This window comes from Ixodes scapularis, unplaced genomic scaffold (genome assembly GCF_016920785.2).
Source record: "Ixodes scapularis isolate PalLabHiFi unplaced genomic scaffold, ASM1692078v2 PGA_scaffold3__209_contigs__length_174095766, whole genome shotgun sequence".
Classification (NCBI taxonomy): Eukaryota; Metazoa; Arthropoda; class Arachnida; order Ixodida; family Ixodidae; genus Ixodes; species Ixodes scapularis.
The window spans coordinates 128,144,648-128,164,400 of NW_024609868.1; the positions used below are offsets into that span (position 1 = coordinate 128,144,648).

Consider the following 19,753-nt stretch of genomic DNA (forward strand, 5'->3'; position numbering starts at 1 on the left):
AAGTTAACTATCTTTTTTTTATGAATGTAAATGAACGCAACCATCGAGATTTTAAGCACCTTAGTGTTTTATTAAGGCGAAAGCATTATATGTTTTATCGTTCAGTTGAAATTCAAAGTCTTTGAGCGAAAACACGTCGACGACACGAAAGGTATCAAAACGTTTGGTACCTTTCGTGCATGGCGACTTATATCAAACGAAGTTTATAGCGTGGATGCGTCTGGATTGAAAACCGTTCACTCACGCTCACCGGAAGCCTTCTCTCTGAAGACCTCACCTGTAGTTCCTCTCTACTCTCGTTAACAAGGCAGTGTTGGTTCCTGCTTCGATAATCGAAAAAATATGGTTTCAGATCAATTTCAGAATGGTTTTATGATCAATGCAATATGGCGACTAACATCAAACGAAGTTTCTTGCCTGGATGCATCTGGATTGAAACGCCGTTCACTCACGCTCACCGGAAGCTTTCTCTCTGAGGACCCCGCCTGTAGTTCCTCTCTACTCTCGTTAATAAGGCTCGTGTCATGGAGGCCCACGGTGGTGCGCAGTGAGGATGATTATGCAATGAATATTGTCACGAACGACGAGTGATGAGGCGATAATAAATGAAGAAACTAAACGTTTAATGGGGCGAACTTGTGCCCAAGAACAGAAGAAAGTAGAGCGTCGCGGGCGTCGAAGTCGGCGTGACAGCAGAGTCGAACGCTGGGGCGAAAACTGACTCCAGCTTGCCACGCGGAGCCGCTTTTGTACACGCGTGGGCTTCTGGAGCATTCGGCGTAGAAGGTTCGGCGCGTAGAACATTCTACTCTCGAATCAGCAAGACGGTTCACGAATTTACCAGAATACTAGTCTGCAGGAATAAACAAAAAGATGCGCCGCTCCCAGGAATCGAACCCTGGCCCTTTGCGTGGGAGGCAAGCGCGATAACCGTTAGGCCACGGCCGCGTTGACTACTTGGCGCGCGGCAATACATACACCAACTCAACTCTCTTATGTCACGCCGCGTTGGTGGTGCTTCGGGTGCATTTTCGGTCTATAGGTGTGGTCAAAAGAAGCCAGGTGAGGTATGCACTGCTATGGCATTTCAGTAGAAACCAATCCAAAACTTATTCTTGTCAAAACACTGTGGTATTTGTAAGCTTGGACTGTACTGAAAGAGGTTTTTACCTGTTTTTTTTTCTGCTAAATCCGCCGGGGCACATAGGTACTGTGAAAAAGAAAAATCGGGTTCCGTCGCACACCGATTGCCTGCGCGGGAAGCACTTTGTTGAGTTCAGGTGTACTCGTTGTAAAAATATTTCCGATATTCCATCATGAATGATGGACCGCCATCAGGACGCACTGAATATGTTCCGAGCGTCTTCTCTTTTAAACAACAGCAGCCCAAAGAAGACCACGTCAACGGTATACAGCCTGCCACGCACGTTTGGCCTTTCACCGCATTCGGCGGAGTAAAAGAGGGAGAGGGCGTGCCCAGAATGTGGTAGCCATGACAGCAAGCTACAAACGGACTTCTTTCACACAGTATCGGATGCCGCACATATTCCCGTAATATTCTGCAGTTTGTCAAGTATTGTCCATTTTGCTGAGACTTTTAAATTAGTCACACACTGCCACAAAATGAGACATGAACTATATCAACGCAGTAAGGACCACGGAAAATGAGACCGATGTAAAATGAACGCATCCTCGTGAATTTTAAATGCGAGATCTTGAGCATTCGCCTACAGTTTATGCACATGTAGGGCGCCGCTAGGGGCTGCTAGAGACACACTGGTTGGTTGTAGACATCAGTTTGTGTGTACAAGATGACGAGAAGAAGCCGGTTATTGCAGAATATTTCAGTTAGAATTAACTATAAATGAACTCAAGAAAGTCAGCTTGAACACAGTTGCGATGCATCGCCCAACGAAGTGGCAGTGGTGAAATTACCGTTCCTGAACAGTGAACATGATAATGTCGGTTGGTACGTAGAGTACTCATTGCCGTATTTGTGTCTAATACTTGAGCCCTTTTTCAGATCCTTTTGTAGCAACTGGTTTCTGACCCTTGCATACCTTTCTCCGATAGGCATGGCATCAAGTACGACCCTGTTGCTGTCCAGCGCTACGAGAGTTGCTTGCGTGCCCTTGGACACGACGTGTAGAACTTCCCCTGCGGCATCCTTGTCCACCCGGAATGCCCATGGCTCGCGGCATCGCCAAATAGGACTGTCTGGGACCCAACCGAAGCAACTCCTCATGAAGTTGTAGAGGTAAAGTGCCCGTACACCCTGAAGGACGGAGGCCTCAACGCGGCGAGCGCCTGTTACATGACGAGGGACGCTGCAGGTGTATTCCGGCTAAACAGGGACCACAAGCATTACCAGCAGATACTTGGACAGATGACACTCTCCGGGCTGGAGGGGGGGAGGGGGGGGGGGAGGACTTTGTAGTCTACTCTTATAAGTCGTTGATCGTAGAAAGAATTTACTTCTCCGAGGATAAGTGGCTGGCATGCAACGCGGCACTGGACGACTTTTATTTTTCAGTGCGACTTCCGTACTTGTGCAGAAGTATCACATACGTGTGACACATATGAGGGTAAAGGTAAAAATTAAAATTATCTTTAGTATTCTGCGAAACCTGGGGAGCACAGAAGGTTTTATTCGGTCATTATGAGGTGCTATGGGTTGTTTCAAATGCATCGTATGCACAACATACTCTTGGCTCCCCAGGTTCAAAAAGAATTTTAAAGACTACTTTAATTTTTCTTTTATTCTCAGCGTGCATGCATGCTTGCCAGTGTCAGGCACAAGCTCCCAGCGTGCGCCAGTCGGCACCTTTCTGTTTTCATTACCAGTATTTTGTTTATCACACGCTGTCCGCTACCTACATTTGCCGATTGAGGTCATTCTATTTACTGCGTTTATTTATAGCAGTTTTCCAGCGTTTTTGTTGCAGTTTAACGCATTCTGTGTTAAGAAAAACATAAAACTAAATTTACATCTTTAATTTCATTTTTTTTTTAATTTTGATGTTTTTGGTTTTAGAAATTAATTGTACACCTTCATATTAAAATTCATAACCATATGCCAAATAGTTATGTTTATATATATATATTTTCAACAGATTGTGAGGCAGTAACAAAATAAAGGAGTTCAATATTTGAATGCATTTTTTGCAGTTACACTTTCTGCTGCAAATTTCCTACGATGGAATTTTTTGCTCGAAGGTAAAAGTATTCTGATAGCACAATCAAGACGTCTCTGAACTGAAAAAAAATCAGGCTATCTACCTTATTTTGTTAAAGTTGAAGTTCTCATTGATAAAAAAAAACTAAAGTTTGTGGGGTTATTTACGGAGATCCCTCTACTAATAATCGCCGCCCGATCGGTGTGCGCTCCTCCCGTCACCCAGGGAGTTACACACTGCAACGAAAAAACAGTGAATGGGTTCACTGTACCACCCGGTTGCCCGTCGTCGAGAGCGGGCAGTCCAGGCACGCCGACCCTTGTTGTCGTCCGTCGATCAGAGCTCACAGTTGGAGTCCGTGTTCAGGCCTGGGGATCGCCTTTCCCACGCCAGCGCTGCGTAGGCTGGCTGTCCCGGGCTATCAATGCCCGAGTCTCGCTGCGGAACCACCCCGGGATCGTCGTAGCCCAGGTCATATGGCCTGGGCTCGCCGTTTACAACGGTCTTGCTCCAGACCTCGCTGGTGTACCGCTCCGGGGTTCGCCATGAGCCAGGTCAGGCAGCTTGGCTTCGACGTTCCTTGTCCAGCTACCAGCCTCGCTCAGCTTGCACTGTCTTGTGCCAGCTCGTGACTTCTCGGCCGGCCACCTGTCACGTGAAATCTGCTTCGTCGTTCACCCTCGGCTTCCACAAGTTTCAAAAATTGACGTAATTGACGTTTAAAAAATTGACAAAAATATGAGATGCATCAAAATTGATGCATCTCAAATTTTGAGGTAATAACTCTTCCTGAAATATTTACATTCGAGCTATAAAAACTAGATATCCCGAAGTCTCACACCTTCCACTTTATATTCAAGCAGTCAAAATTGTGTTTAATGGCTTCATTTGCATATCATAAATTTCTTAACAAAGAGTGACACATCCTCTTATGCAGGTATGTAAAGTTGTCTTAGAGAGCTGCAATTTGCACTATACACTTACATCTGATGTAAATTTAATTCCGTTCACTACAATTCTGCGGAATTAGAAGTGTCCCATTAGACGTAATTCAAAACGACTTATCTCATTGATTACAATTCACTGTCATCAATGGCTTCTAATTTGAACTGAAGAATATAAAGTATGTAGTTCCCCAGCGGTAACTTTTTGGGCTCGTTGCTCTGTCTTTTATGCATAAATGACTTAGTAAAAATAGCACAAACTCAAGAAATTATATTATATGCCGACGACACTAATGTTGTTTTTTTTTCTTTTTTTTACAGATAAAAAATGCAAATAAGCTTGAGAGCATAGTAAACACTTGGCTCGAAAGATTATCACTGTGGCTGCAGCTAAATCATACTAAAATTGAAGAACATCAGTAAAACAAAATACATTATATTCAAGTCGAGAAATAAAGCACATGACCATAATATTACAATAAAATTTAAAACCGCGATAATTGAGCGAGTGCCCTGTTACAAATTTTTAGGTGCGTGGTTCGAGGAAACGCTAAACTGGTCATGTCACATAAACCAATGTTTGTGGTAAAATATCTAGATCAGATGGTATTCTGAGTAGAATTAAGCATCTCCTCCATAGCTGGCTCAAGCGTCAACTGTACTACAGTCTTATTCATTCACATCTTCATTTTTGCTTGTTAGTTTGAGGGCCCCACTACAAAAAAGCAATCTTAATAAACTCTTTTTTCTTCAAACGATAGCAGTTCGCTGCATCGAAAACACTTTCTAGAGAGCACAACGCCCCTTATGTTTCAACGTATTCCTTATTCACTGTTAAACAACTTTTTAATGTTCAATTTGCAATAAAATAAAAAAAAAATATTATAAATGTCGAAGCGGCATTTCATGCATTTCTCGTAAAAAAAAATAAAAAAAATAAAAAAAATACAATTTCAAGGAAGAAAAATTTGTCAAACCAAAGACGAGAACAAATTATGGATTACAAAGCTTGAAATATCAGGAATTTTTAGACAGATATTTGGAGAGTGAAGATATGATTATAAGTGCTGTGTCGTTTTATAGCTTTCAAAAAAATGCAAAGAAAATTACTTTTTATCAGACTCTCCTCAGTGTTAATTGGTGCCTGTCATTCTGTCATTTTAACTTTGTGATTTATTTAGTATTGTATAAGTAATCATTTCTGTACAAGAAATTATCAGTGTTTTGAATGGTCAATGCGTGACCGCTTTCGATATGTCCGCGATGATTAGTTATTGCAGACATTCTCTTCATTTTTATTCTTTTTTCTGTTGAGTGATGTATAGGGTTGAGGGAGCCTCGTCAGGCGGCGTTAGGTCGCCTTTTGCTTCCTCAGCCTAGACGCAAAGTCTGAATAAGCATAATAATATTATTATTAAGTATAATATTTTGCTCCCCGAAGCGTATCTAAAGCGTCATCAATTCGAGGCCTCAGATAGTTGTCCTTTCGTGTGACGTTATTGAGTTCGTGGTAATCTACACACAAAAAAACAAAAAAACAAAGCCATCTCTCTTTTCTTTACTAGTACAACTGTTAAAGAACAGGAACTGTTTCACGAGCATATGACTTTTTTTTTGCATTTTTGTTAATTGTGTTATTGTCTTGCGCTTTCCAACGGGAGAAATACGGTAAGGTGGATGCCACAGGGGAGCAGCGTTACCGGTGTGAGTCAGATCTGAGTTGAAACGTCTCAAGAAAGATGAGGAGGCCTGTCTTTTGGTCATCGGAAAAATAATTTATGCTACTCTACAATAAAACTTCGCCTCTGGTTGCTACATTATTCAAAGGATGTCGAGAATATATACGTCTAACAAGCTGATGGCGGTCGAAGGAGTGGCGGTAGCAACTTACACGTCCTTAGGAATGACTATGTCCAAATCGGTAACATTAACTACTAAAACGTCGGCTGAAAAAGAGTCAAACGTTGCCACACAAGAAGGCACAACAACACCTGACTTGCCGATAATATCAGGCATAGATTTAACGAGAGCGTCACCGCTGTAGGCTTTGTAGACCGTAATGGAGAGAATAACGAAACTGCGTGCTGGCAGCAGGGTGACTTGTGTTGCGGTACGACGTTGACTGAAATAATGCACGTCAGGCTCCAAACTACTGTCGACGTCTAACGTCAACTCGTATGCACCGCAGTCTATAAAGGTACTGCTTGCATTGTGCAAGCAGTACCTTTACGCATTGTGTTGTCTTGTTCCTACCCTTCGTCCCTGTCGTGAAGCGCTATTATGTTCTCCAAGTACTGCTTGCACCTAGAAAATTCCAGTCAAGTATGACATCATCACTGCATGTGAGTAGCACAATACATTCAACGTAATGGTGCTTTCCCTGAATTTTGATGCGAGCTGGGCGCATCGCAGAAGAAGCAACTGTTCTCCCGGATGCACTTCTTTAGTGTGAGCCAGCATACGTCGTGATCACTTTCTTTAGCTTGCGGCAAATGTTTTTTTTTTTTCCTATGACTGAAACAAACAGCGGCTTTCTTGTCGACTAATGCCCGTAGGGAGGTATCTTCTACTTCACTTTCTTTTACATTCCGCAGCGGCATAGGAGGACCTAGAGTTATGGGATCTGTCGCAGTTGTGCCTTCGGGATCTGCGCTTACCAGTTTCCCCCACAGCTTCGCGCATGTTCGGCGTCAGCAGGAATAATAGGAGTTGGAATTCGCCCACGTGGAGATGGCGATCTACCGACGATTTAGGATGTTTGCAGGTGACCTGTGACGCTGCGGCGTCCTTCCAACTCTGGCGACGGTGAGCGCGGTTCTGCGCGTGGCTCAACGGAGTGACGAAAAGTCCAGTGTGGCGAGTTTTACTGGTCGCTAGGTGCCTGCTCCTGACGACGGCGGCGGCAGTTCCGCTAGACGTATCCAGGGATGTGACATTAGTAGCACACTGGGCGCGTGGTGGTATAAGGTTTCGGAAGGTGATGGCCCCACTGAGGTACGTAGGAGGGAAAACTTGTCACAAAAGTTGGTTGAGGCTGGTCGTGGTAAGGTGAATGTACAGGTGGACGTGCGCTGATCTCGGCGTACGTAGCAGTAGGCGGTGGCAGCGGTGCATTGCTGCCACAGCTTCCGCCTTGATGATTTCGTTGAGAAAGGAAGGTTCCGTTTGGTAAGTTTTTGTAGACGCTCAAGGGACGCGATTTCTTCGCGCACTGTCTCGCGGATGAGACTCCGAAGATTCTCCACAGTGGTCGGGGTTACGGCCGAAATGGTGGGAGTGCCGTTGCTGGTGGACTGTCGGCATTGCCCTGAAACGCGAACAGTTCTTGAAGGCGAAGGCACCCCGAGGAGAACTGGGCTCCTGTGTTTAGTTTGACAAACAGCAGCACTCGCAATGCTTTTTCATGCATGCCTTTGAAAAGATGCTTTAGTTGTTCGGGTTCTAGCATCTCCTTATTGGCGAGCTTGATGAGGAAGAGGATATACTCGATGTAGGAGGTATATGTCTCGATTTTTTGCTGAGTCTGTAGCTCGAGTTTGCGCTCGGCGATATGTTTACGGTTTGCGGACTTCCTAAAGACATCAAGCATGCCCGTTTTAAACGTGTTCCGGGTATAAAACTCGCATTTGTTGTTGGTTAACCACGTCTGGGCGACGGTAGTCAAAGAGAAAATGACGTTTGACAGCTTAAGGTGGTCATTCTAGCGGCTGTGGCGACTAGGTCGTTCAAAAGAGTCAATCCAGTCAATCACTTTATCGTCGCCGATTTCAGTGAAGACACTGATGTCGCGTTGTCGGGATATCACCGTCCAGGTCGGTTGAGTGCCGAGTGTCTGTGTGGCGGTGGAAGCCATCGGTGAGCTGGCCGACGAAACAGATGCACACAAAGGGGCAGCGCTTACGCTGTTGCGAAGCTCCAGAGCTGATATTAAAAGTGGAGAGGGACGGGAAGACCGTTGGAAACCTCCACCACGTATAGTGAGGACGAAGTAAGAGCTTTAAACATAGACCTTTGCTGGCCTAGGCCCGGAGCGTGAATGCCCCAGGATCCCGAGCATGGACCACGCACCGACTGTGCAGAGTATGCATGGCTCAACAATGTGGGTGACGATGGTGACGTATTTATGGCGTTACAATATATATATATATATATATATATATATATATATATATATATATATATATATATATATATATATATATATATATATATATATATATATATGTATTGTGACGGTTTATTCTGCGATCGATCGACGTTTTTCTTTTGGCTCCACTAGCTCGAGAGCCCGCTTCTCTTTCTCCTCTTATTCTCTTGCTTACTGCTACACTTGCCCTCTCCGTCCCCCGGTGGACTGACGGTATTGTCACGGGTCGAGCTCTTGTGTCTAAAATTCCGATGAACGAGGGATGTGGTGCCTAGAGTGGCTACGATGCACCGTGAATGTGAACTTTGTACGATTAGAACTGCGAGTGCAGTCTCGTACACGAAATGTTACAGGACCCACTTGCTGAAGGACTTCACAAGGCCATATAAAGCGTGGGAGAAACGTCTCTGCTAGACCTTCCTTTCTAAGCGGTCGGCGCTCCAGAACCCTGTTTCCAGACTGCATACGAGTTGGTTGAGGGATGGAGCAGTGCGTCCTTGAGTTCGATGCTGAGCCCGCAACAATGCGTCTCGGGCTTACCTTCTCACGTCTCGCAAACGGTGCTCAGAGCTGCTCCAAAATTGCTCTGCTCTCAATCGCCAAGCAGCATTGGTACCTGCTTTGCTGGAAGAACTGGCGTGCATCCGTGCACAATTTTAAAAAGGGTGAAAGCGGTCGTTGACTGCTCCGCAGTGGTCATGGCAAAGACAGCGTAAGGCACAAGTTGGTCGTAATTGTTCTGTTGGTGGTTGACGTAGGTTGCAAGTGCGCCGTTGATAGTATGGTTGGCACGTTCAACGGGATAATTTGTTTGCGGGTAATACGGAGCCACATGAGCGTGATGGATACCATGCAGTTCCGTTTCGTCCACAAATTGACGAGAAAGGAAACACGAGGCGCCGCCGCTTACGAGGACCCGAGGGACTCATTGTCGAAAAATAACTTGTTGTCGCAGGAATTGAACAACATGGTCGACCGCGGTATTTGGAACTGGTCGTAACTCTACCCATTTGCTAAGGTAGTCAATGGCGACAGAACGTATTTGTTGCCATCTGGCGTACAAGAAAATGGGCCGAGGTGGTCAATACCAATAATTTTGAACGGCGTTTCGGGAAGTGGAACAGGTTGGACGCCACAGTTGATGGTGGGCTTCGTAGTTTCTACTTGGCGACATGCGTACGAACTCCTGGCCACCAGTAACGCTCTAAGATCTCCTTAGCAGGTTTATCTCTTCCTAGGTGTCCAGTGGTAAAGTCATCGTGACAGAGATGAAGTACAGCTGAACGTAATTCTACGGGTACAGAGGGCACCGAACCTTGAAATCCACGATGGCAGAGTAGGCCCTGGTGGATACGATAGGCGCGCCGTAGTCGTCGCTGTGTTGTAAGCATTGGAGGTGACCTAAGTCACGACACAATGCCTTGAACTTTTGAGTCTTGTCTTTGGGATTCAGTAAGGTTAAACGAAAATTGGGAAATTGAACATCTTCCTTGTTTACCTCTTGGGCCGGGGCTACTGGGTTACGAGAGAGGAAATCGGTCTCTGTGGTGGTTATTCCCTCTACGGTGACGGATTCCGAAGTGATATTTTTGAAGTAGTAGAGCCGAGCGAGCGAGTTTAGGAGTCAAGTCACGTTTTCTTTTAAGCCACAGTAGCGCTGAATTGTTTGTAATGGCCGTTAAATGATGAACCATATAAATAAGGCCGAAATTGTTGGACATCCCAGATGAGAGCAAGGCATTCCAGTTGTGACGAATGATATGGTTGTTCCGCATCTGTGAGACGACGACTGGCGTAAGCGATGACTCGCTGAGTTTTTGTCGTGGGGTGCTCTTGAAGTAGCACAGCTCCCAGACCATTTTCGCCGGCGTTGGTATGCAGGAAAGATGGTAATTCCGAATCGATATGGGCCAAGATTGGTGCCTGAAGAAGACTTTCTTTGAGATCGTTGAAAGCTCGTTCCTCACTTATGGTCCATTGCCAAGGGCTATTTTTACGAAGAAGACGTGTAAGGTGTGTTGCGCGGCTGGCGAATTGTGGAATGAACCGCCGAAAGTAAGACGCAAGCCGAGGAAGCTTTTTACTTCGGAGAGGCGGATTGGCTTTGGGTACTTTGATACCGCTTCTAGCTTCGCGGGGTTCAGTTTGATGCCGTCTTTGCTGATGACATGACCAAGGTAAAGAACCTCTTCAAATCCAAAAGAGAACATGTTTGTAGTTTGATCCGCAAGTTCGCTTGATGGAATTCGTCGAGAACAAGTTCGAGATTTCGGTTGTGTTCTTCGAACGTTCTACCATAGACAATAATATCGTCAAGGCAAACTAGTTCCATGGTCCAATTGAGGTGACCTAGAACCTTATTCATAAGCTGTTGTAATGTAGCTGGAGCGTTACATAGGCCAAATGGCAATCGTGTGAATTTATAAAGTCTAGCGGGAGTTACAAACGCAGATTTTTCAGCATCCTCCGGGTTCAACGGAACTTGCAAATACCCGGATAACAGGTCAAGAGTCGTGAAGTATCTGGCGCCTTGTAATCTGCCGAGCGAATCATCAAGACGGGGTAAGGGCTAGACGTCTTGTTTTGTGATACTGTTGACCTTTCTATAATCAACACAAAAACGAATAGATCTTTCCTTTTGTGCACCAGAACAACCGGTGACAACCACGGGCTGTTCGATGGTGTGATAACCCCTGACTAAGCATGTCAGCGACCTGTGTTCGAATAACATCGGATTCGGCGGGAGCCAGTCGACGTGAGGGCTGGTGAATAGGTGCATGCTCACCTGTGTCAATCTTGTGTTCCACAAGATGCGTGCATCCCATTTTGTCGGGAGTAAGGGCCACACATGTGCGGTGAGTCATAATGAAACTCTTGAGTAAGTCGACCTGATACTCGTCGAGGGATGAACCAAAATTAAAGACATCCCAAGGTACCTGGTCACTCTTATTTGAAGCTTGTGCTGGTGGTAGTGCTTGATCGACAGTTGCTGTCAAAAACTCTGGCGAAGGGAAGAGGAACGACTCGCCGACGCGGTGTCCTTGTTTAAGCTTGGCAAGGGTACGCCCAAGGTTCATCATCAGGATGCTGAAACAACCATCAGTACACGTAGTCAACATTCGAGGTGCTGCTACTTCGCAATCAAGCCTCGAAATCGCAATGCTTCATAGACAATGTTCCCGTTAGGATATAATGGGTTTGCTTTCACATTGACCCATATGGCTGTTCCTTGCTGTATCACCGTCGTAGCAGCAATGTGTACGTCCCAAGTCTCTTTTTCATGCACAGAAGTCAATTGTTTAAATACATGCGGTAATCTTTTCATTCCATCTACTGCACAAGACGCACACGACCTCCAAAAGTTCATGGAATTGCGACAAAACCCCCTAAGCAGAGAATAAATAAAAAATGCCCATAGGCTCATAAAAAAATTCCAAAGCCGCCGAAATGCCGCAAAGCTATGACATGCACCATGAGCATGCGGTTTCCTAGTAATAAGGGGGCTCTCCTGAATACCGGCAGAATCTTTTAAAGAAAACAAGCCGGCTTTAGCACACTAACCGTACCCAAGAATCACAGGACAGACACAATTTGAGACTACGACGAACTCTTCAACGGATGTGCGACCGAATACTGTAATGCTTATTCGAACTTTTCTCGCAGTTGGTAGGATAGCACCATGGGCCGTGATAGAACTCAACTTTTGAAGGAAGGAAGGACTTATTGACAGCATTGACAGCTGCCCCAGTGTCAAAAATGTCGTCCACAATCCCCAAGTGTTCGACCAGTACAGGATGCAAAGGAACTGATGTTAACTGGCTTGCAGCTGATACAAGGGGTCTTTGAACATCTACATCCGGCCCTGCCCCAGGGGACCGGGCGTGCCGTTTCCCGACGAGGTAGAAGCAGTCGCGCATTCGAATGACCGAGACGCCCGCATCGGTAGCACGACCCCTTAGCATTTCTCCGTGAATGGGGAGACGCAGCATGCGGGCGTGTCCCTTGCGGTATTGACGATGCTTGTACTTGGATTTCGTGGGGTGTTGACGGCTGCGTGCAATTGGTAGCTCACTGAGCAGGGCTCATTACCATGACGTGGCCGACAGCTGCGCGTATTGTGTCCGGTATTGCCAGGCGAACAAACTTTTGAACCTCGGGGTCACTTATAGCATTCACGAACGCGGCGGCACCGACACAATTTAAGGTATCGGGTGTTGCTCCCTGAGATGATTTGTAGGTAAGGCGTTCTACACTTGACGCAAGTTCCGGAAACTCTCACTTGATTGTTAACGTCGTGACCGGAGCTCTGCGTAGTATACTTGTTGTGGGTGGTCATCACGAAAACGATCACGTAGGGTTGCGACTAATGCTGTGTACGTGGGCCGGGTGCCTTCAAGTGCATGGAGTACGTTGAGCGCCGGACCATCAAGTTGGGCGATGACAGCGCGTGCCTTGTTATCTTCGGTCCGATGGCTTGCATCGGCAACTATGTCGACCTGCTGCAGGTAAAGATCCAAGGGGGTTTCACCATCGAACGGCTTCAACTTGAAACGGGTGCAGTGACAGTCTGGTTTGGGGAAGGTGTCTGTTCAATGGCGGCGACTGTTGATTGTGGCGGTTGCCCAAGTGCTTCCAAAACAGCGACTCGTTGACAGATGTCGGCATAGTTTGCAATAAAATCGTCTGACCGTTGCTGCGCAGCGGCCATGATTGCTTCCGTTTGTCGTTCCAGTAGTCCTTCCAGAACTCCGAGTGTCACCACTGTCGTCTGAGTGTCTATTGGTGCCATATTCGATCGCGAACCGGTGTCATCTCGTAGATGGCTCGAGGGAGATGGCTCACCGGAAAGTCCCCCTCTTGACGGCAGAAGTCCTTGACGTGTTTCAGTCCGCATCCCACCATTGCCACCAAATTGTAATGGTTTATTGTGCGACCGATCAACGTTCTTCTAGCTCCACTAGCTCGGGAGCCCGCTTCTCTTTCTCCTCTTCTTCTTCTCTTGCTTACTGTTACAATATATTATATATAAAAGGAAAAACGTGTTTTGCAGGACGACGAAAAGTGTAAAAGAAAGTAAATGTACTTCGCAGCTTTTAGTGGAGTTTTATCACATTTTGGTCGACGTTTCCGCCCGAGTCCGGCCTTCATCAGGACTGATGAAGGCCTGACACGTGGCCCTTTGTGTAGCATTGACAGCAACCCGGTCACAAGTAAGCATATTTGAAGCGCACTTCCTCGACACATATATGCCTCAGGTGAGTGAAAACTCTCTAGTTAGTACATGCCGCGACACCAGTTGCATCATTTGCCAAAATTGTTAGCACGAAAACGGCGCCAGCAACTTCGGCAAACAACGGCATAAATATAAACCGTGTTCTCAGATTGCCTATAAATAGCTCCCATGGAATGAAGTTATGCAGGCAGCTGGCACCCTGACGAATCTGTAACGCGCCCACTCTTGAGATTACGCACCGAGTAAGATAAAGACGGGATAACGCCACCGCGCCTTTGCGCGCCTTCGATTACTATGTGGGTACATCAGGAATCAGCAAGACATTTACAGAGCACCATACAGTCATACCGTGACGCAACTTTGTGCCCGAGGTATCAGGATTGCACTAGGTCGATCTCACAGCGCCTGCCATAGGCGACGATTGCCCTCATTTTTAATAAACGCCTGCTTCTTTCTATCTCTGTAGGTGTACAATAAAGTTGCACAGGAATGCTTTTTTTTTTTTTTACAGCGATGTTACAGTGATAGTTGTTAGTGGGGCACTTCGCGCTTCCGCGCCGTCAACCGCGCTCCATATTGACGCGGGCCATTTTCAATACTCCGCCCAAACATTCCACGGGCCGCTCATAACAAGATAACAAGCAAGCAAGATAACATGCATGGTCATGCATGGTAGCAAGGTAACGTGCGTGGTCAGTAAAACAGTCCCCGCCGTGCAATGTGCCAGTTTACTGAGATAGGTGCCCATGGTGACCCAAAATTAGCAGACAACTATTCTTCAGGGCATACGCCGATAAAACTTCCTTTGAATTTTACGATGCATTCTGTATCAAAAGGCAATTGCGTTACTGCCCCGTCAATACACCAGACAGATACAGGGTTTTATTTTCTAAACGAATAGCCAGAAATATGGTATTAATAGTGAGTTTGTTTCAATAAATCTTTATTTGACAGTTCATTTCGTCTCTTGTCCCTGTTTATTTGAAGCTTCTCGCTTAGCAAGTGTAAATAATTGTACCGAATTTAGGTACAAAAACACGTTCCCCTTTTACCCAGACAGCTGAAACGCTCTCTGCTTAATACATCCTCATTGCTTCCAAAGCTCTAAGGACTTTTCGTCCGGTGTGTTGCTCAGTTTGACGCGACACTCGACTCTCTGGTGCGCACTCGCACCTTTACCTTTCATTCAGGCCATCTTCTTCAAAATGACATCTTAGCGGCTCTGACATCTCACGTCAGCTATCGCTGTTTTTTACCTTACGGGTTGCATAAGTATTCAGATTTTGCTCTTTTTACAGTTTGTCTGCTTAGATTAAAGCCGCTCACCCGATTCCTGTGACTGACTTTTCGCCGTGGCCTGTATCCCTGCTTGGCCAAGAGCACTAGCCTCTGCAATAACAGCCCGACCACATTCAGTGTAGTGGCCTCAGTATTTGACAAAAAAGCAATTACCACAATAGATTTACATCCCTTGTCTAATCATCCATGAAACGCTGGCAGGATATTTTAATGAATTATTCTGGACAGGAAACCATACACACTTTGATTAATACAGATCAAGTTTATATAAAGCAAATGCACAATACCGAGAAACATCTGCAGAAGTTTGTTATTTTATTGTCAACATTGCCACAGGCAAATTCAAGAGTACTTACAAATTGACTCAAGTCGACTAGTGCATGCAGTCATACAGCCCTACAATATTCGGATACTCAGCGGGATAGTTTTCGCGTGGTGTCTCACTAATTGGGTAACCATTTTCAATGCACAAGTGTGCTATATGATATATAGCTTACTTAAGGAAATTGTTTTTGCCAATCACTAGGCGCAAAAGGCCTATGCCATAATTAAACATAGTGAGACTCGGTCACGTATAGATACTATTAGAAGAAAGGGTACACTGTCGCTATTTTTAACAACATATTTGAAAAATAGAAACCCTAAACAAAATTGAAATAATGCATCGTACCCGTTTCAACGTATAACCACCGGAGGGTTGAATGCATTCAGACAAGAGATTGCAGAAACTAATTGGTGTGATATGTTTGGTTCAGAAGATGTAGATGAAGTCTATGGACATTTGCTAAAACTATTTCAAAGCATTTATAGTCATCATTTTCCGGACAAAGTGTTTAAGAAATCTAAAAAAATAAAAAGGAACGTGGATAACACCTGATTTACTTGAAAAAATTAAAACAAAGAACGTGATGTAGCAAACATTTGTTAAATCTAGAGACCCGCAATTTCTACGGTCCTTTAAAATATATTGCAACCAACAAACAAAATTATTACGTTCAGCTAAAGCTGAGCATCATGATAAGGAGTTTAAGGATACAAATTGCCGCACGGACCTGGTTTGGCAAAAACTAAATTCAGTGTTAAATCTTGGTTCAGCCCATCAGCCAGTTAATAATATTAACCGGGACGGTGTGCATCTGAGTGGTCTTTTCTTAGCTAATGCTTTCAGTTAATATTTTGCGAATTTATCTACTACAAACGTTAATACTGATCCTTGCAGATACATAGAACTCGGAAATAGTCATTCCATGTTTCTTGAACACAGATGCTCAGGTATTTTCTTTACATTTATGCAATTAAAAAACAGCTCTAGCTGCGATTGCGATGATATACAAACACGCCCACTAAAGTTCGTTATTGATATAATGGTGTCATACGTAATTCATATTTGTGATCTTTGTTTTTCGTCTGGAGTATTTCCTACGGCGATGCAGGTGGCGAAAGTATCTGTCCTTCACAAGAAAGGAGGTAAAAATAATTTCAGCAATTATCGACCAATTTCAATGCTTCCCTTATTTTCTGAAGGCCTCGAAAAAGTAATACAGTCCCAATTTGTTCAATTTGCGAATAAGCACGATTTACTTTCATCTTCGCAGTTTCGTTTCTGAAAAAAAAAAACGTTCCATGGAATTATCCCTCTTGTCCCAGAAAGAATATATATTACAAAATTTTGAAGAAAAAAAAAAGAATGGTTGCTGGCGTGTTCTTAGATTTTACTAAAGCCTTTGACTTCGTGGATCATAACATTCTGCTTTGTAAACCTAATTACTAAAGTATTTGAAGGTTGCCATTATTACTGCTACATACATACTTGAGTCACCGCTTCCAATATATTAACATTAGTGGTCATTCCTCCGATAGAAAGCTATTATTTCAGGGGTTCCACAAGGAAGTATTTTAGGACCCCTTCTTTCCAACCTGTATATAGACGATATTGTGAATATAGACGCTGTTGCTAAATTTGTAATTTATGAAGACGACGCTACTACATTTTTTTCCTCTTTAAGCAACGATGCAATTGTGGAGGATGTTAATTTTACTTTGTCGAGGTTGGCGGCGTGGGCAAAAGAAAATGGACTAAGTATTAACACTGAAGAGACAAAGGCTATTTTCTTTCGTCCGAAAAATAAACAAATTTTTATGCCAAGGCATTTAGTATTTAGCTCAAGTCCGATAGAGATCGTGGATAATTGTGAAACATTAGATGTTGTTGTTGTTGTTCTTTTCTGAAAATATGTCATGGGACAACCATGTAAATTATTTGATTTCCGAATTATCACGTGTTGTTGCTTTAACATATCGCCACAGCCAAATTCTACCAGTTCGCGTAAAATTAATTATTTACCACACTCTGTTCTACTCACTGCTGAGTTATTGTAACCTTATCTTGGGCACAACAACGGCATCCAACCTGAACAAAATTTATCTGCTTAAAAAAAAATGTCGAGAGCCATCTTCAACGCACCTTATGACTCTCACACTGAAACCATGTTTAGTAATCTGCAAATATTAAAAATGCGTAAGCTATCAGATTATAAACTTCTAATCACCATTAAGAAATAAATAACAACGAAAGTATGCTATTAAAGGATATAATTACATTAGAAAAATATTACGGTTTACTTGACCCGCTCTAATGAATATTGGAAGGTTCCATCATGCAGGTCAAATTATGAGCGGCAAAAGCTCCGGTATTTAATTCCAAAGCTTTTAAACAACTTTGAAGAAAAAAATAAAAATCTAGACACGATACTTTTTAAAGAGTTGCGTAACATAATTTTACATATTTGAGCGTTCTGTGTCTTGTTTCTGTTATCCCATTTGATAATGCATAACTTTCTGTATATGATTTTTTTTTTTCATTGCACGAAAACTGTGTGCCCAATGCCTGCCGATGGGGCTGAGGGCAAGTCAAGCTTTTTGTTGAAACTTTTTCCATTTTGCTCCACCATTTCTTTAAATGAAAATAAAGGTTATTATTAATATTAATATTATAAGCACGAACGATTTCATAGTTTGAAAATCTACCAACATCCGCACGCCGCTTAGACTATTATACCATACTACGAACGTTGAAATCATTCAAATATTAGGCACAAGTTGAACAGAGTACTTTTATTACAAATCCCAATTGAATCTTTTTTAAAAATAAATGTAAATTTAAACGAAAAAAAAAAGACACGGATTTGGCGCTCGTTTTTTGGCATTGCTAATTGCTTCCGGCTTGTTTCACAAGTTACGCACGCTGTAAGCAGCTATGCCTTTTTATCGTCTGCGCTGGGCAGAGGCGGCTGAGCTGCATCGCTGACATTGCGGGCTCTGCTCATAACTTCATTGATCCAGGGAACGTATTTGGCCACGTTAGTGTAGACGCCTGGTTTCCCTTCGCTGCACTTGGGGTCGCCCCAACTGACGACTCCCACTTGGGTCCACACGGTCTCATCGTCGACGACGCCCTGCATGAGGGGGCCCCCACTGTCTCCTTTGCAGGCGTCTCCCCTGGCTGAAACAGAGAAGAGAGCGTCAGCCCCAATCCGGAAAGGAACGGGAACTTACGTGGTATCTACTGTGGGAGTCGCTCGATCACTTTCCCCTAGCAGGCCGTAGGCCTCATACGCCACAGCGGAAGTCGCCTGTCTTCTAGACGGAGCGCACCGTATAGTGATAAGGGCTGCCCAGACACAACGGAGCAGATGGCCTGTTTCCTCGCAACAGATGAAGTGTTTTCTAAAATCACGGCACTTGCCGTAATCCGGCCTGCTTTCGTACGTTATTCTTTTCGCAGGGGGAGGTTGGGAGGGGGGGGGGGCCCTCCTATTGTTTCTCTCTTTGGAGAGAAGATTAAAGTGTGCTCATCACGTTGGTGCAGAAAGCCATTCACACGCTCTCCTCTCCGTCATGAAGGCCTCTGCCTTTGTTATTGGTTCCAATCTCCCGAAAACAAAAAACAAGGAAGAAACGACAACAAGGAGGCGAAGAGAAAAACCGTGCTGTTTGCGTGGTTGGTGTCCAAACTAAAAACGAACGTGCGCAAAACAACTTTCGCGGAATATGCCGTGAGATAGAAAACACGGGGGATGCAATGTTTGGACACCCTGCAGAAAAAAAGATCGCCGTTTCGCTGGCCCCATCCCAATCTACTAAAGGGACACTGACAGGGTATTTATGCTCGCCGAGGTTTTTAGTTGCACGCGACATCTGAGAGCCCAACTACTCATAACCGAATTTGCGGCTAGAAATTCGGTTTCTTTCCGCCCGAAAACCGCCGATCGACAACTGGCCGGTTTGACTCGCGCTCACCCTTTTCCGTGGTCACGGGCCGTTTTCTAAGGTTTCGACGCGACCACCAAATTTAATCAAAGTCGTGGGTCATTGAGGGCACGCAGCCCATACTAAAAATAGAAAAAAATGTGAAACCCATTTTTTGTGGCTTGCAAAAAGCTGCTAATATGTTGATTGAAAAAAAAAAATGGTTGCACAGACAACCGGAAGCATTCTGTGCGTTCACTGCATAATTCTCAACATGGCGTCGTTTCGCCTTTCGTGGGACTCGCGGGTGGCAGCGGACGACGGGCGTGGGGCCTCCGCTTATGAACTGTCGTTCACGGTACTGGCGAATTGTGTCTTCTTCGAAAGAGAAATTTTTGACCGATCAAAACAATTGGTATTCATCCCGTACGACACGCCCGACCAGCAAGCCGATTGCCCGAAGACGTCACCGAGCCGTCGTCCTTTCTCGTGGCTCAAGACATCGCTCGCTCGAACGTGAAGCACGAAGTGCGTACTTCGAGTTGAATACGCACGCGTATGGTTTCTTTACTTGGTGCAAATGTGGCCAATGCGTGGTGCTGTCCGACCTCAAGCCGGGAGTGCATGTACTGGAGGGAAATCGGCAGCAAACTTTCCGACATACAGTCGACCGGATGCATTACTACGAACGAAAGAGTTCCTTCAG

At 44.7% G+C, this 19,753-nt stretch overlaps 1 protein-coding gene across 1 annotated transcript in view; it reads right to left on the minus strand.

Annotated features, from left to right (window-relative positions):
- Positions 1-17,898: 17,898 nt before the first annotated feature.
- The window catches only part of LOC115324315 (complement factor B), a 145,355-nt gene continuing 143,500 nt past the window's right edge, over positions 17,899-19,753 (minus strand). The window contains exon 18 of the mRNA XM_040206040.2: positions 17,899-18,301. Within this exon, the coding sequence (XP_040061974.1) occupies positions 18,054-18,301 (248 nt within the window). The 3' untranslated portion in view covers positions 17,899-18,053. The remainder of the gene's footprint in view (positions 18,302-19,753) is intronic.